Genomic DNA, 19,120 nt, shown 5'->3' on the forward strand with positions numbered 1-19,120 from the left:
CCCTGGCTGAGCCTAGAAATTCTGTCCATAAAAGTTATGAACAGAATCGGTGACAAAGGGCAGCCCTGGTGGAGTCCAACTCTCATTGGAAACGGGCTCGACTTACCAAGCTCTTACACCGGTTGTACAGGGACCGAACAGCTCTTATAAGGGGTCCGGTACCCCATACTCCTGGAGCACCACCCACAGGATTCCCCGAGGGACATGGTCGAACGCCTTTTCCAAGTCCACAAAACACATGTAGACTGGTTGGGCAAACTCCCATGCACCCTCCAGGACTCTGCTAAAAGTGTAGAGCTGGTCCACTGTCCAACGACCAGGACGAAAACCACACTGTTACTCCTGAATCCGAGGTTCGACTATTTGATGGACCCTCCTCTCCAGAACCCTGAATAGACTTTTCCAGGGAGGCTGAGGAGTGTGATCCCTCTGTAGTTGGAACACACCCTCCGGCCCCCTTTTTAAAGAGGGGGACCACCACCCGGTCTGCCAATCCAGAGGCACTGTCCCCGATGTCCATGCGATGTTGCAGAGACATGTCAACCAAGACAGTCCTACAACATCCAGAGCCTTAAGGAACTCCGGGCGTATCTCATCCACCCCCGGGGCCCTGCCACCAAGGAGTTTTTTGACCACCTCGGTGACTTCAGTCCCAGAGATGGGAGAGCCCACCTCAGAGTCCCCAGGCTCTGCTTCCTCATTGGAAGGCATGTTAGTGGGATTGAGGAGGTCTTCGAAGTACTCCTCCCACCGACCCACAACGTCCCAAGTCGAGGTCAGCAGCGCACCATCCCCACCATATACGGTGGTGACACTGCACTGTTTCCCCCTCCTCAGAAGCCGGACGGTGGACCAGAATCTCCTCGAAGCCGTCCGAAAGTTGTTCTCCATGGCCTCCCCAAACTCCTCCCATGCCCGAGTTTTTGCCTCAGCAACCACCGAAGCCGCATTCCGCTTGGCCTGCCGGTACCTATTAACTGCCTCCAGAGTCCCACAGGACAAAAGGGTCCAGCAGAACTCCTTCTTCAGTTTGACGGCGTCCCTCACCGCCGGTGTCCACCAATGGGTTCGAGGATTGCCACCACGACAGGTACCAACTACCTTACGGACACAGCTCCGGTCAGCCGCCTCAACAATAGAGGCACAGAACATGGCCCATTCAGACTCAATGTCCCCCACCTCCCTCGGGAAGTGGTCGAAGTTCTGCTGGAGGTGGGAGTTGAAGCTACTTCTGACAGGGAACTCTGCCAGACGTTCCCAGCAGACCCTCATAACATGTTTGGGCCTACCAGGCCTAACCGGCATACTCCCCCACCATCGATGCCAACTCACCACCAAGTGGTGATCAGTCGACAGCTCCACCCCTCTCTTCACCCGAGAGTCCAAGACATGTGGTGGCCCCAAGTCTGACGACACGACCTCAAAGTCAATCATTGAACTGAGGCCTAGGGTGTCCTGGTGCCAAGTGCACATATGAACACCCTTATGCTTGAACATGGTGTTCGTTATGGACAATCCGTGATGAGAACAGAAGTCCAATAACAAAACACCGCTCGGGTTCAGATCGGGAGGGCCATTCCTCCCAATCACGCCCTTCCAGTTCTCACTGTCATTGCCCACGTGAGCATTGAAGTCTCCCAACTGTACGAGGGAGGTCCTAGAAGGTATGCCTTTTAGCACCCCATCCAGGGACTCCAAAAAGGGTGGATACTCCAAAGTGCTGTTCAGCGCATATGCACAAACAACAGTTAGGACCGTCCCACCACCTGAAGGCGGAGGGAGGCTACCCTCTCGTCCACTGGGGTAAACCCCAATGAACAGGCTCCAACTTGGGGGGCAATAAGTATGCCCACACCTGCTCTGCGCCTCTCACTGGTGGCAACTCCAGAGTGGTACAGAGTCCAGCCCCTCTCAAGGAGATTGGTTCCAGAGTCCAAGCTGTGCATTGAGGTGTGCCCGATTATATCTAGTTGGAACCTCTCGACCTCACGCACTAGCTCAGGCTCCTTCCCCTTCAGAGAGGTGATATTCCACGTTCCAAGAGCCAGTTTCTGTAGCCGATGATCAGACCGTCAAGGTCCCCGCCTTCAGCCACCACCAAACTCACACTGCACCCGACCTCCTTGGCCCCTCCAATAGGTGGTGAGCCCATGGGAAGGAGGACCCACGTTACCTCTTCAGGCTGTGCCCAGCCGAGCCCCATGGGTGCAGGCCCGGCCACCAGGCGCTCGCCATCAAGCCCCACCACCATTCCTGACTCCAGAGGGTGGCCCTGGTGACCCGCGTCCGACCGAGGGAAAACACTGTCCAAATTTTTTATTCATCATAGAAGGTCTATTGAACTGCTCTTTGTCTCATCCCTCACCTAGGTCCAGTTTGCCTTGGGTGACCCTACCAGGGTCATAAAGCCCCGGACAACATAGCTCCTAGGATCATTGGGACACAAAAACCCCTCCACCACGATAAGGTGGCAGTTCAAGGAGGGTGTAAAATAACTATCACACAAAAATTAACAATTCGTAAAGACAATATAAAAATGGTGTCAACAAACGAAGTGATTAGTTCCTGTATTATAATATGGTCATACATAATTTCTATTTCAAATGTGAAAAGAATTTTATATATATAGATATACATATACACTTGTTATAAATTGTAAAAGATTATTTTATATTAACTAAAAATTCCATATTACCTTGAAAATGTATCTGCCATTACCTTGGGAAGCCACATTGGACATTGTTTAGAAAGATTCACACATCTGAAATCATACAATTCATATTGTGTGTCAGGACAAAAAACATGTCCAAGGGAACTCCTTGTAGACTTCATCAGTCAAACTGTGGTCAGGCATAGATCAGGACAAGAGGATACAACTGGAAGCTGTGGGCAGCATTAAAGAAACTACCACCATGTGGGACACGGAAGCGTAAACTGATTGCGCCATTTCAGCTAAACGTCCTGATACGAATGCAGGAATGGATGTATATCATCAAATGAAATGAAGTTGACCAGACAAAGCATGAAAATAATCTTGGGTTCATAAAGTCTGCAATGAAATAAAAGTCAAAGTAAATTTAAGAATCACAGATTTTTTTTTTTTTTACATTTTCCATACTGTCCCAAATTTTTCTCATTCTGGGTTGTAAAAAGCCTGCTTTGGCATGGAGCTCTTATCATAGACCATTCAGTCCATCAATCTCACTTGTTTAGTTTTTATCTATAGCTGTTCCAAGCTTTCAGCCCCACAGGAAGCCTGGAGCCTCAGATTAACACTCTGGCCCTCTTCCAACAGAGTTATCCAAATTTAAATGAGGCTTACAAACACATTTAGCAAAACAACAAAAAAAATGATAGGAATGCTTAAGGTGCGCTTTTCCCAACCCCAGTAAATCAGTTTCTACTTTGAGCTGTGCTTGTTTGTGGTTGACTGCAGCATGCGTTCCGGGCTGGTTGCCTACCTTGAGCTCAGTGCCGATAGCAAGAATAGGTAACGCCCAAGACCCTGAACTGGGTGCTTGCAAATTATACCGTGATTATGATGTTGTGAAATAAATCAAACAAAATCTCAGTTTTACACAACTCAAAGAAAAAAAAAAAACAAGCTGTTACACTGTGTTCCGCAATTGGACTTCCTGCTTGGGGTTTCCAAAGAGAAGAGGATATGATGAAGTCAAAATAAGACGAATTGTCAGCAATGCCCTATACGTGTATAGATGACCCACGTTAGTTAAACCTGATGATTATAATAGTAGGCGCCTCAAAGGCAGTAAAACATGATGAGATTCTTATCTTTTTGTGCCGGATTTAATGCAAATATAAACATACAGTTGTTGTAAACTGGACTATCCACAAACTGCTAACCTACATTAGTGATTACTGTTCTCTGGATGCTAAGACTCTGTGATGAGACCGTATGTCAAATATGTTGTGCGATTTCGGTTTCCATAGTATGACTTGTCCACTAAAGATGAAAGTCCTTAAGTCCGTAAATTTAAATGGGTGATGGTGATGTACGACAAAAGATTGTCAGGTAAAGCCGACTGAACTTTTTAAGCGACATAACCCAAGTGTGTCAGAGTACGCTGGGTAAGTTAAGTCGGTGTAGTGCTTTTCGAAACCCATACGGTGTCCCTGTGGCTGCTCCCGTTGAATTACCAGGACAGCGCTCCTCAATGTCCATAGCTCGGACTTGGAAAAAGGTCGGCGGTGGGGATGAGTTTTCAAAGCGTGCATCCAAAATTATTAAAATTAAAAATTTCGCATTGTTTTATTCAACTAGTGTACGGCTCCGCTTGGGTCCTAACTTGGGCTCCTCAGGTGGTTCGCCGTGTGCTGGGTGCGGCAACGCGCTATTATCAGTGCACGCTCCCAAGCTCTCCCTTTCTCTCTTTCTTAGACAGTTTGGTGTCCCCTCGGTGGCTATCTCTGTGTTCGGAGCATGCGCCCCTTGACTTACCTTGAACTGCTTTCCCTGGAATCGATAACACTCATTGTCATTATAAAAATATATTTCTTAGACGGTCTGGTGTTTCCTCGGTGTCCATAGCGCATTCAGTATTATTGGACTTATAAATATAACTATTTAAACAGGTATATTTATTGGGGATTATGTTTTACTAGGGGCGCTGTGGTAGCGCTGATGCCTCGCAGTAAGGAGACCATGTTCTCCCCGTGTCTGCGTGGGTTTCCTCCCACAGTCCAAAGACATGCAGGTTAGGTGCATTTGCGATCATAAATTGTCCCTGGGATGTGAGTGTGTGTGCCCTGCCCGGGGTCTGTTTCCTGCCTTGCGCGCTGGCTGGGATTGGCTCCAGCCGACCCCCGTGACCCTGTAGTTAAGATGTAGCGGGATGAATGTTTTGTTTCTTTTTCTTCCTTTCTTTTTTTAAACGTTCTGATTTTTTTTCTTTTTTTTTCAGGTTTGACTTTATGAGTTCATTTGTTGTATATACGTTCGATTTGATTCTATATAATGTTAATTTCTTCAAATAAACTTTAGTTAAAAAAGACTTTGAAGACCCGGAGCGGAGGGGTCTTCGGTGTCCAGAGTACGCGCCCCTTGTGTGACCAAAACGGCGCCCCTTGGTGTCCATAGCGCTTATTCAATATCATTAGACCTCGAAGACCTGAGTGCTTGTCTTCCTTGGTGTCCGCAGTATGCACCTCTTGAACTACCAAAACCTTGCCTCACCCCGATATCCAAAGCGTCCGCTTCCCTGGTGATTGAGTTGGGGTTGGAGTTTTTCTGGAACACCCGCTTCTTGAGTTACATAAGCAGTGACCCTCGGGTGGATTTGCCCTAAGTGACGACCTTTATCGGCTTGTGGGTTGGCCGGTTCTGGGGGGGTGTCCGTTATTTTCAGATCGGCTCCTCATTATGAAGGCACCGACAGTAGCTCGTTAACTACAGGCCTTTGTTACAGAAACAGACAAATGTTGCTACTTTAAACAAATTCTGAAATGTAGACCTTTAGTTCTGTGCGCGACTACGTTAGTCAATATATCCCGGCACGCTGCCCAGCAGCTGAGCGTTAGGACACCTTATCTCAGCGATCAATAGCCGCACAACGCCTCGTTGTTTTACTATAGATAAAGAGTCTAACACTCCTTTACTGAGCCTGTCGGGACCTGTTAGCCTTGGTGCCTTGTTCTTATGTATTGAACTCTGATATGGCGAGCGAATTCCCTCACCGCGCAGTTTGTTTAAGCCGCGCGCCACTTTCTGTGTAAAGCTCGACGAATGGCACCGCTATCTCTCCTCTTGGCAAAAAAAACAGACTGTGCCTTTGTGTCTTTTCCGACATTCTTTCATCGCGGTTACATAATGGAAACGCTGCATACTGCATTTCTGTAATCAACTTCCTTGTGTGCACAACATAAAAGCTGCACTCGAGAGCTCCTCTGGCGCAATCGTGAAGTCGGCAGCGGATTTGCGGCGATGGCGGTGCTCAGGATTCTCCCCGTGTTGGCGCTCCTTTTAGGGGTGGCCGAGCTGCTGCCTCAGTGCTGTGAGTAAAGACACATCGTACCTTACTATTAAAACCCCTTAATCCACAGTGGAGTCGTGCCCACTAGCTGTTTGTTATCTGACAGATGCGATACCCTGAAAAAAATGGCTCGTCAGATAAAAATAAAAAAAAAAAATAGGCTATGTACATCGGTTGCAAATAATACAACTGTTTTTATCAAATATTATTTAATGATGCTTAATGCAGTAAATTAATATAGCCTGAAACACAATATTTTTACATAAAATGAATGAAACTTTTCCATTTTCCGTTAATTAATTATGTTATGTAGTGAAAAGTCAAGCAAAATGACCCCTTTTATTGGCTAACTAAAAAGATTACAATATGCAAACTTTCAAGGCAACTCAGGCTCCTTCTTCAGGCAAGATGCTATGCTAAATGTTATGTTAAATGAGCATAACTCATGTCAATAAAGCATCATATTTTAACAATTGTTTTATAAACGTTTTAAAAAATGCACTTCACCGAGTTAGCTATAACCTTTTTAGGTTGTCAATTATACTTGTTCCAGTATCATTTTATAGTTCATGCTCAAAGTTATTAATAAGAAATGAACAGGTCTGCTTATACCAAAACTAGTTTAATTTGGTAAAAAACAAACGATACAAGCCAACAAAAATACAAACGATTAGTATTCAAAAGCAGAAATGCACAACAGTTGTATAAGAACACTGTTTCTTTGGCTGTGCCAGACTAAATATGAACACAAAATGCACCTTGGATAGAGTGTTATATGATAAATACATTTAATTATGTTTATGGAACTGTATATATTATAGAATAAATGTTAAATAATAGTAAAATATAAAGTGCAAAAATTGCTACTGCTTGGCAAATTCTTTCATTTTATATATATATATATATATATATATATATATATATATATAAATATATAATATTCCATATATATATATGGAAGAGAAAGTCTGTGATACTATTTACATATTTGCAGCTGGAGATCCACAAAGGGAGAAACTGAATCACGTATCATAAAGTAATTTTTATTCCTGAGCTTTCAACCTCTGCCAGGGACTTTCATCAGAGGATAATGATTAGACTTACAAGAATCAAAAGGCGATATATAGCAAAAATTACGTTGTTGGTTGTAAAGTTTTATTTATCATGAACTTGTTGTTCTTACGTTTGCATATGCTGGATTTATATCCAAATGTCTGTTGATGGCGTTCTCTTTTGATAGCCACGATCAAGAGCAAATTCGGCAACTAAATTGTATTGTATTCAGGTGTATTATTTATTTGTCTGTATTAATAGTATTTATCTGCTTGAGCAGTGTTATGATAACACTAATGAACGGCAACGCTGAAAGTTGCTGACCCGTAGTGGAAGTCAGTTTTTTTTGTTCTTAAGTATGTTAACGTACCTGCACTAAGCGAGGAAATCAGGACTTAACTTAATAGTACGTTTTCTTACATGTGACGGTAGTTAATAAGCATAGTTTGATAAAACTTTAAATGAGAATACAAGGAAAAGCTCAAAACATAATATATAACATAACAATAATCTCTGAATATTTCTTGTGTGTGTTTTAATGTTTATATCACTAACCTTTTGTTCTTAACCGGCGACAAGAACTCAAACCCACAACCTGTTGCGTCTTTGAAAGTCACGTGACTTTACCGCCGAGTTCTCCAACCTCCGCTGACGATGAATCCGCTTGGTGCCTATTAATTTCCGGTGAGAACTAAATATAACTACTGTATTTTGACTTCTACATAATTGACTATATCGCACATCCCACAAGATTCAATAAATTAAATATGATCGAGTTATGCTCAAAAGTGGAACATAAACAATACATGTAATAGAAAGTAAATACATTTATGTAAATGTAACAACCTGCCATTTCCCATTTTATCTGTGTATTTAATAGTTTAGAGGTCTGGTAACTTGATGTTGGGCTCTCCGTAAATTCTTCCTCAATACTGTTTTTGTTACTTGGTTAAAAAGACGTTCACCCAGCAATGCAGAACTTGTCCCATGGAGGGTTTGACTGTTACTTCTGTTTGTTCTTCTTCTCTTCTGCCCTCAGCTGTTACCGAAACACAGAAGAAAGATGTCACCTATCTCCTCAATCAGATGCTTCTAACAAAAGATTCCAACCCCAGTATCCTGTTAGGTCTGAGACTGGCGAGCAAGCACAATATTCCAGCAGAGAAGAGGATGCTGAAGAACCTACAACAGGACGCCATTAAGAAGGTTCAAGAAGGTAATGGGGCATAGCTCCTTTGCACTGATGGGTAATTTGAACACAAGACTAACTGTTTCATTCACAGTAGGTGGACATTGTTGATTAAGCCCATTTGCGAAGACATATTGTATATGTAGAGAAATCTATTTGTCTCAAAATGGACCATCCATGAACACTTGGATGGAACAGAGAATCATGACATGTTGATGAGTGTGTCCCTCTTAAATATGGACCCAGATGCACTATACTTATCATTTATTTCATTTCATTTTTTTTTTGTATTGTGTTTTTGTCAATTGTTCAGAGAAGACAAGCAAATTTGAATTTCTTTCTACGCGTGGCAAGAAGCTTCTCTTGAGCTTGAACATTCCCAGCTCCATACCATCAGTGAACTCTTTTGTGTTTTGCAGGTCTGCCTTTCTCCTCGGGCTCAGTTGCTCTCTACTGTTTGGCAATGCAGGCCTGTTGTGAAGACCCCAATCGTATTGCAGCTCCAGAGTTATCAGGGGGCATCCTGGATTTGGGGCAACTTTTGGAGAATAAGCTGAATGAGGAACTGCACTCCATTGGTAATTAAACAAAATGTTGGGGAGTGGATGTGAAAAGTTAAAAGTGAAGAGTGTTGAGTTTAAGTAGTGAAACCGTGCCAGCTGGTGGTACTTGGCATAGACCGTGACAGAGAAGGGTTTGGTTTTAAAACTGCAAGATTGCTGGATCAGATGTCCACTTTACCATACTGTTTTATGAAGTCAATCCTAATCTCTAATTTTAAAAACTGAACAAATAAAATAAACAGCTAGTGTTTAATGTCTAAAGATGACAAATGTCATTTTATTTCTCTTTCCCACCAGAAACAGATGGCTACCCGCTGACTAATTATTATCAAGTCAGTTTGGATGTGCTGGCATTGTGCATGATGGGAAAATCGGGGACAGAGACAGCTGTGAAGAAACTTATTGAAGCTGCTGAAAACGACAAGTTCAGCTATGGTGGGAACTTCTCTGTTGGTACGTCTTTTTTAACCACATCAGCCTCTTTCTTTATCTAAATAAAAGGTTCTAGGTGCTAAGATACTGCTGTCCAAACAAATTCCAGCCATATGTATGAAAATCTTGAGGCTTGGAAGTCCACACTCTGAAGTGTACTCTAAAGAAAGCATTTGATAAGGTGCCACATGAGAGGTTGGGCATCAAACTAAAAGAAGTGGGAGTTCAGGGTGATGTTTTTAGATGGGTGCAGAATTGGCTCAGACACAGGAAGCAAAGGGTGATGGTGCGAGGAACCTCATCAGAACTGACTGATGTTAAGAGTGGTGACCAGCAGGGGTCAGTGCTGGGGTCACTGCTATTTTTAATATATATAAATGATTTTGATAGGAATATAAATAACAAGCTGGGTAAGTTTGCAGATGATACCAAGATAGGTGGATTAGCAGATAATTTGGAATCCATTATATCATCACAGAAGGACTTAGACAGCATACAGGCAGAATCGTGGCAGATGAAATTTAATGTCAGCAAATGTAAAGAATTACACATAGGAAGTAAAAATGTTAGGTTTGAATACACAATGGGCGGTTGGAAAATCGAGAGTCCACTTTATGAGAAGGATTTAGGAATCTTAGTGGACTCTAAGCTATCGAATTCCAGACAGTGTTGAGAAGCCATTAAGAAGGTTAACAGAATGTCAGGTTATATAGCGCCTTGATGTGTGGAGTACAAGTCACAGGAGGATCTGCTCGAGCTTTATAACGCACTGGTGAGGCCTCACCTTGAGTACTGTATCCAGTTTTGGTCTCCAGGCTACAAAAAGGACATAGCAGCACTAGAAAAGGTCCAGAGAAGAGCAACTTGGCTGATTGAGAGCTACAGGGGACGAGTGATGAGGAAAGATTAAAACAGCTGAGCCTTTACAGTTTAAGCAAAAGAAGATTAAGAGGTGACATGATTGAAGTGTTTAATATTATGAAGGGAATTAGTCCAGTGGATCGAGACGGTGACATTATAATGAGTTTATCAAGAACACGTGGACACAGTTGGAAACTTGTTAAGGGTAAATTTTGCAGAAACATTAGGAAGTTTCTCTTTACACAAAGAACGATAGACACTTGGAATAATCGACCAAGTAGTGCAGTAGACAGTAAGACTTTAGGGACTTTCAAAACTTGACTTGATGTTTTGTTGGATGAAATAAGTGGATAGGACTGGCGGGCTTTGTTGGACTGAATGGCCTGTTCTCGTCTCGATTATTCTAAAGGTGAATTAAGTTCAATTCAGTTTATTTTTTGTATAATGCCCTTCACTAAGTGCAGATACAGAACCAGAGGTGGTCAATCTGTTAATTGACATAGGGTGCTGTCATCTGAGGGGCACCATTTTTGAAAGTTAAGGAGCTTGCGTGTTCCAGACATCAAGAGGGAATCTCCCCTTTGTGGTCGTCGAACTCTGATGATACTTAGTGGGTGCTGTTAGCCCACTGGGAGCCATTTATGAAAGTAAAAGTATGTACACTCTGTACACCTGGAGGATAATAAAGTTCACTATATGAACACAAAAGAGTGCCATTTGTATTTCTGAAGGTGGGGCACCCCAGAAATTAAGGGGAACTACTCTTGGAACTCTGAGGATACTGAGTGGGTGGCATTTATGAAAGTAAAAGTTCACATAGTCTCTACACCAAGGGGCTCCTTAAAGTCTGCGGTATATACACAAAAGGGTATCATTTCTGTAACTGAAAGAGCGTGCACTCCAGATACCTAAGGGGACTAAAACATCAAACTTTTATGACACTGAATGGGCACTTTTAACCGCTGTGTGCCATTAATGAAAGTAAAAATGTGCACACTTTGTACACCAGGGGCGCATGCTCCTTAAATTCTTTGACATATACACAAAGGGGTCCCATTCGTGCTACCATAGGGGCGGGCACTCCGGACAACGAAGTGATCCCCCCATGCAGAGTTCACCAAAGTCTAACAATACCGACTACAAGGGGCAACGTCTGTCCCCCCACCTAGGACTCCAAATTGGCTTCGACCAGCACTGCACAGATTTTAAAGGTAGATCCAAATATTAACTTTACAAAATACTAATTACATTATGAGTACATATATAGACACAGATTTGTTTAAACAGACTGAAAATAAAGAGGTTTGAAACTGACGAACATAAGTGGAACTCAGCAATATCTGTCCATTGATTAACAGAGGAGCTATTGCCAGTTGACCATGGAAGAGAGGAAAACAAAACCTCTAGTCTGCAGAATTCTTGGAGAAAATACAATTCTGGGGGCTTCGATGGTGATTTATAAGAGACAAGGTCAGACACCGTCGCAGTCTTAGAGACCTCAGTACATTGGGTGCCCACCCCCTCCTGGGCTTTCTATAATAGTAGAGTCTGTGCTGGGCTGTATTTAAATCTTCTGGACTGTGAAGCATAGTAGTAGCGATATTGCCATGAGTATAACAAAATTCTTACTTGCACGAGCAATCATGGAACACAATGTCACTTTCTGAAACAATGGTGACCAAGAACATATTAAAATCCGTCAGTCATTGTCCAACCTGCTATATCCAAACACAGGGTCACGGGGGTCTGCTGGAGCAAATCCCAGCCAACACAGGGCACAAGGCAGGAATACATCCCAGGCAGGGTGCCAACCCACCGTAGGGCACACACACACACCCCAGGGACAATTTAGGAACGCCAATGCACCAAACCTGCATGTCTTTGGACTGTGAGAGGAAACCCACGCAGACACGGAGAGAACATGCAAACTACACGCAAGGAGGACCCAGGAAGTGAACCCAGGCCTCCTTACTGCGAGCCAGCACCACTACCACTGCACCACATATTAAAATACAATATAATGTAATGTAATATAAAACACTGCATATAGCAACATATGGAGATAGATCGATAGATAGATAGATAGATAGATAGATAGATAGATAGATAGATAGATAGATAGATAGATAGATAGATAGATAGATACTTGAGTTCCTATGCTCCTTCAGAACCACTCAGGCCTGCTGCTGAATGGCGTCTGGAGATGCCACTTCTGCATGGCTGGTGAAACGAGCTGCCCACCTTCATTCATAATTCTGACAAACTCAATGCGTTTAAGAATCATTTGAAAACTCTTGTTAGGTGAATTTCTAAGTGACATTAGCTGCTGTCGTATTGTAAACTCAGAATTGTTCTGAGCTCTTTACTTGTGAAGATCAAATTTCTACCCTTGTCCTGTAGCCCTCAATATTCCCCCAGACTGATGTTTACTAATTATAATGACCTCTTTTGAAAGTCACTTAGATAAAAGCATCTGTTAAGCAAATAACTGTACATGTAATAATATAATATATGAATGTTATTCAGTCTTTAGATAACTGCCTTGATGTTGACAGCCATCATTATCGAATCCACCAGGCCTCAGGTTGTGGGCTTCGCTTCAGCATCTTTCTATCCAGTAGTGGAAAACACATTCATGCTCTTTGAGAATGGAGAGCATATCAACACGTAGCTAAAGTTTCAGAGTTTTCTGATCTACAGGTGTTAATTTTACGATCTTCCTTCATTTGAACAGCACTGCAGAGTAAGATGAAAATGCAACCACGTTAAAGCAGTTCTTGGTTTTCAATCTTGTGCAATAAGATGAGCCAATTGCTGCATGACCGACCGCCTGCTCCCTGAGGACGTGACTGATTGACTGGAAGTGTCTAACGTGTCAGCCTGCAGAACTCTTTGAAATTTCATAACAATGCTGCACTGTTGTGTCCTCAGCTCCTTGGCAGAGCTAAAGGCGATTTTGTTACATTTTTGAGCACTTCTGTGTGTGAGGAGCCGGGCCTTAAAGCAGGACTGGCCAGATGCTGCCATTGTCTTGCTAGACTGAGTCATCAGGATGACATCTTTTTCTCATGTTGTGCCAAACTAAAACTATTATCTGTTTGACTAATCTGTGGCTCTTCATAGGGTGAGGAGCTGCACCAAAAACAGCTAGACTGTTAAAAAACTGCCTTCAGAAAAAGCTCAGGCTCCCCTACATTTTTTCACATTTTGTTATGTTGCAGCTTTGTGCTAAAATCATTTAAATTCATTTTTTCCCTTCATCAAACAACACTCAATACCCCTGCATGGCAAAGTGAAAAGAGGATTTTAGGAATTTCTGCAAATTAATTACAAATAAGTATTCAGACCCATTAATCAGTACTTAATTGAAGCACCTTCAGCGGGGATTCCATTCTGGAGTCTTTTGGGGGTTCGGGGGGTCCTACCATTTATCTCTTCAGATGTTCTCTAGCTCTGTTAGGTTCGATGGAAAGCCACAATATTTTTATGTCTCTCTTGAGATGTTCCATTGGGTTCTAGTCTGGTCTCTGGTTGGGCCACTCAAGGACATTCCCACAGTTGTCCCTTAGTCACTCTTTTGTTGTCTTTGTTTTGTACTTCAGGTCATTGTCTTGTTGGAAGGTGAACCTTTGGCCCAGCCTGAGGTCCAGAATCCTCTGGAGCAGGTCTACATTAAGGATATCTTGATACTTTACTCCATTCAGCTGTCCCTTCACCCTGTTTAAGTATCCCAGTTCCAGTTTCTGAAGACATTCTAAAATGGTGTCCCGCAGTAGTCTGCTGGCACCGGTGGGTCGTGTAGCAAAGAATGTCACAATATGGCATTAAAAGCTATAAATTATTTATTTCATGGTGTAACAGAGTTGTGTCCACCTGTGATACATTATATTCATGATATTTGCATTGATGTCTGAATAACATGAGTAACGTATTTAGAGTGGTGCAGTTTATTGAAGAAAGACCTGCAGGAGACCATAAAGCATCTCAACTAGAAAGCAAAATCAGCCTGAAAATTTAATAGTAATAATATTTTGCTATTTGTAGAGATCCTCAATTGTCCTTAGTTTGTGATTGGTGTGTGTGTGTGTGTGCCCTGCGGTGGGCTGGCGCCCTGCCCGAGGTTTGTTCCTGCTTTGCGCCCTCTGTTGGATGGGATTAGCTCCAGCAGACCCCCGTGACCCTGTGTTAGGATATAGCAGAATGGAAAATGAGTGACTGACTATTCAATTAGATAAAAATCAAACAATAATGAAATTTTGTTATTTGTATTCGATTTGATAATAAAAACACTCTAAACGCATGTGTCTGTAAAAACAGACACTTTTAAGCAGGCAGTAACAATAGTAATCTCTGAAAAGGCCTACATTTTGTCTATAAGTAATGCACAAATAATGTGTTGAAAATGCCAGGCTTCTGTTATAACAGATAGGGGAACTACTGAGCCCCAAACTCTGGACATAACCAACACAAATATAGTCTCAGATTCAAATATAATGGTTTGTTTTTTTCCAGTACCTTACAGGCCCTTCTGGAATCCTTTGTAAAACACAGCACACAATAAAGATTTTCCCCCTCCTTCATCCTACTGCTCTTCCTCCAAGCCAGTATTTTGTCCTCTGCCTCCCAACTCTTACTCACTTGGATGAGGTTGTGCAACTTCTTTTATCTCTGACCTTAGAGCACATCTGATGATATGATGATACGCTGTCATAGACATAGAATAACTAGACGCCTCATTACCAGCAGAATTGTAAGTCAACGTTGCCGCCATATTGTGAGTGGCACTGCTGTGGAGTGAAGTAATGGATAAGATGCCTCACACATGTGCTGCTTGGGATTTTACAAACCGCTGTACGCTCCAAACCAGATCCCGGGGGATTACATTTCATTGCTAAGGCTGAACAATTGTTTTGGTTATATTTGGCCGTTTGAAAATCCTGTTTTATAATCTTAACTTTAGCTACGCCAGGCTAAGCTAGCAAAGCTATGCATTTATGTGCTCAAGTGAGCCTCCAAACAACGTTTTGGCTAAACGTATTTAGTCTCTAACTATGTAGATTGTTGTTAGCTGTTAACATTTCTCAAACTTGATGATGTGTTTTTTCTCAAGGAGCACATCGAGGAAACACAGTTTGAAATTGACAACCATCATTTTATGCTCATGTCTTTAGTTGTGTCTGTCTTCCACAAACTAAGGCTGCACCATATTGCCAGACTGAATACTCTCAAATTACAGGATCTGAGTGAGCGAGAGGAGTGTCAGTCTGTAGGAGATTAGTGAGGTTGTGGAGAGCTTTAAATATTCAAAGCGGTATTTAGTACTGTATTCTGTAGTTAACAGGGAGCCAGTGAAGTTGAGAGAGAGTAGGTGTGATATGTTCAGTGGATTTAGAACAGCAGGTTATTATCCTGGGAGCAGAATATTGAAGAAGTTGTAAGCGATGGATACGTTTTTGTGGGATGCCAGATAGAATAGCATTACAGTGAGATGACTCGGGCATTAACCGATACTTCAGTACTGTGTTGTGTAAGAACAGGACGAAGTCTAGAAATGTTTCGGAGATGGAAGAAGACAGCCTGAGAAATGTTACTTATATAGGAGGAATTATTTAATAATAATAATTATAATTATTATTTAATAAATGCCATTATTAGTATATAAATGGATATAAATAATAGCATTTAAACGAATCGACAAAATCTGTTGTATGTAAAAGGTACTGTTTTAAACTTTATTGTTTTTTCATCAGAGAACCCAGTTTCCACGTCTACCTGTATTAGTTTAAATGGTACTTTTGCCACTCGCAATAAGGCTGATGCGCTGACGTATCGTGTCGACTGGGAAACGCAGTGAATGCGGCGTCTGTCTATATATGTCTATGATACGATGTAACCCATTTGGAGGCACTTACAGGTCAAGTGGAAGTCCCTAAAAAAATAGAGTTGACTAATCCCAGCAGCCCCCACTGGTGGCCTAATGGAACCCAGCAGGGCTGCCCTATAAGACTACAGATCCCAGCATGACCTGCGGGTATCAATGTGGTGAATCCTAACTCTGGGATGCTGGCATCTAGTGTATCGAGGGATAAAGGAACCATACCTTGTTATCTCCTCCAGTCCTTCCATTATATTGGCCTGTCTGCTGGCTAAGGGCTTCTGTTCCCTCCCAGGTGGAAAGCCCGTCTGTCCATCTGTCTTTATTATGCTATCCTCCATTCCCTTCAAGACACCTGTCCTCCCATCATGGTACTTTTGGATAAAACTACAAGGCTTAAGGTGCACTTCTTGGTATTTTCATTCACATTTTTTCTGACTTACTTTGATTACTTACAATGATTCTGATTCTTGTGTCAAGTTTCTGGCTTGTTGAAAGACCAGTTTGTCTCTTTGCTTTTGGTGCATACTCCATTTTGTTCTCATTTTATCGAAAAAAAAAAATGATTCTGCTTTGGCAGACCAGTCTCATGATCAGGGCTGAATTTTAGGGTCTTATGAGCTTTTGTATATTAGACACCATTCTGCGTAACCATCATTAGGGCAGCGTTTCTCAACCTTTAAGTACTTGTGACCCGAGTTTTCATAACAGTTTTAGTTGCACCCCCTAGCGTTTTTTGAAAGGAGTTCACTAATACCAATTTGTTCTTTTTTTAATTAACGATATATTATAGATGCATATTTTATTATGCCCACTTAACTTTTATCGACATTTATCTAACTCTATATTTCTTTTTCTAGTATCAGAATGTAGTTTAAGTTAATTTGTTTTGGTTTCAATAGATATATTTTTCATATTTTCGATTCTTGTTTTCTTTTTTTCACATCTTCACGTCCCCCTTTTTGTTGCTTTGCACCCCCCCTAGGGGTGCCCACCCCACAGATTGAGAACCACTGTTGTAGGGTAACATCCCGTGTTTCTAGGGGTTTGGTCTCTGGGGTCATGACCTCAAATTCATCAGCACAATGGGACAAAAGGCCAACTTTATTCAATTTGCAAATAATCCCTTTAAACATAAAAAGAGACTCTCACTTTGCTGATGATATTTGTGTCTTACCTGGTTTTGACTTCTTGCCTGGTTTTTGACTTTGATTCTAGGCTGTCATCTGAGTTTCAGTCACTTTGTTTATAGTCTGTTTGTTTTTTTTTTTTTTTTTGGCTTTAGCACACATCTCCACATTTGTCTCATACAATTACTTTTATGTACCCATCAATCTACACACAATAATCCATAATGAAAAAGATAAAGCTGAATGGCTGAAGGGAAATAAGTGTCCTGGAACAGCAGAAACGGGATGGTGTTAAATCCACCTGTATATCATTAAATATTGTGCTGAGGTCATGCCAGTGGCTGCCACAAGGAGCAGACTAGTGTCAATCTTTAATTTCACATACAATCTTTAGTTCCTTCCGAACATAAAATACATAAAATATCAACACTAATAATTCAAAAATCCCAATAACATGGAGACTAAATACAGAGAAGGGAAAAAGCACTGGCTGTAACTCAAAGTGCAGGAGCACAAGGGGTGTCTAGGTGGAGTTTAAATGGCCATCAGCTGCTTCCACCTAGACTCACAGACCAAACCAAATCTTTTACTTTTGGAACCTAAAAGTTTAAAATGTTGTAATAGATTCCGCACCACACAGAAAGAGGTTTGGGGGCAGCCACCTGTATACTTGAATTTGGCAGCCAAACTAGGAAAGGTTGTAGTTCAATGTTATAGGTTTCAGTCCAGAACAAGAAGAAAGCAAACAGGCAAACATGGGGTTTATATAGCGGGAGACAGGAAATGATGTCATCAGACAGGAACAGGAAGTGACATCTTGGGACCGGAGATGGAAGTGGCGTCATCGGGCCCAAGCGGAATTTCCCGTGATTGGTCTGTTAATGGAAAAGAACAAGGATTAGTGTACTCTGCCATCCCCTGGTTTGGCGAGGAACAACTGTCTTTTGAGCCTTTTAGCTGCCTCCCATGCATACGTGTGTGACAATGTATATAAATTAAAATTGACATAAAAAGTTAGCAGGTGCTCAGAATGCACTGAGGTTTGTGAAAGTACAAGAAATGTGACTGTAGGTGGTGTCAGCTCGTAACTTTTAAACAAGCAAAAGGATACAAGTTAAGACGCTAAGCACCTCCTTGAAGCTCAAAATCTCCACCCTGCTTTGAGCGCCACCTTCATGAAGCGTTGGATTGGTTTAGAAATGTGTCACTCATTGAGCCGTTTAATTGTTCCCACTCAGTTTTAAGCAAAATTCACTCACGGTTGTCTCCAGAAATATGTATTATACATCTGGCTATAACGAGACTAGTAAAGCATTAGGGTGCATTGTGTGTTATGTAGATGATTAAATTGATTAATATAAATGATTTAAATGCATTAGCTATATGATACAAGCAAAATTTTTATGACATTGTGCATTATGCTTTGCATACTGGCTAGTTTCTGGGTAACTGGGTCAAACAACTGGGCTCTGCCAACTAAAATTATATCCCTACTCCCGTCCACCAAAAACTCAATCAAATGGCAAACATTAATAAAATGTGACATGAATTAAAATAAAATGTAATTAACTTTCGAATCGGTGATACTAAATTGTCCTTAATGTGTGGTTGGTGTGTGTGTATTTGTATTACCTGGCACCCGGTTCAGGATTTGCTCCTACCTTGTGCCCTATGCTAGCTGGGATAGTCTGTAATAAACCCAATCCCCAAGACCCAGTTCAGGGCAAAACAGACTCTAAAACGACGTAATAATTCACTTTCACATTGCTGTTCCCGGACTCTTACACAAAAGAGTGAGATGTCAGCTCCTCAGCTCAAGTGCTGTTATAATTCTTGTTTTAAATAAGGTTTATGCATGATCAGATTTGGTCTCTTTTCCAGTGTAATTCAAACTGCACGTGCTAAGAATGTCTTTTTATTCTTGATAATTACATTCCAGACATTCCTGTACTCAAATTGGATCCCCCAAATATTCACTGTTTTCATTCTTTTCTGTAACATGAGGAGAACAGACGTTTTTCACAGAG

General features: G+C 41.9%; 1 protein-coding gene across 1 annotated transcript in view; it reads left to right on the forward strand.

Annotated features, from left to right (window-relative positions):
- The first annotated feature begins 5,695 nt into the window (after positions 1-5,695).
- Positions 5,696-19,120, forward strand: part of LOC120538086 (transcobalamin-1-like) — a 35,705-nt gene continuing 22,280 nt past the window's right edge. Inside the window, exons 1-4 of the mRNA XM_039767512.1 lie at positions 5,696-6,011; positions 8,083-8,259; positions 8,652-8,810; positions 9,093-9,248. Of these exons, the coding sequence (XP_039623446.1) occupies positions 5,942-6,011; positions 8,083-8,259; positions 8,652-8,810; positions 9,093-9,248 (562 nt within the window). The 5' untranslated portion in view covers positions 5,696-5,941. The remainder of the gene's footprint in view (positions 6,012-8,082; positions 8,260-8,651; positions 8,811-9,092; positions 9,249-19,120) is intronic.

This window comes from Polypterus senegalus, chromosome 10 (assembly GCF_016835505.1).
Source record: "Polypterus senegalus isolate Bchr_013 chromosome 10, ASM1683550v1, whole genome shotgun sequence".
NCBI lineage: Eukaryota > Metazoa > Chordata > Cladistia > Polypteriformes > Polypteridae > Polypterus > Polypterus senegalus.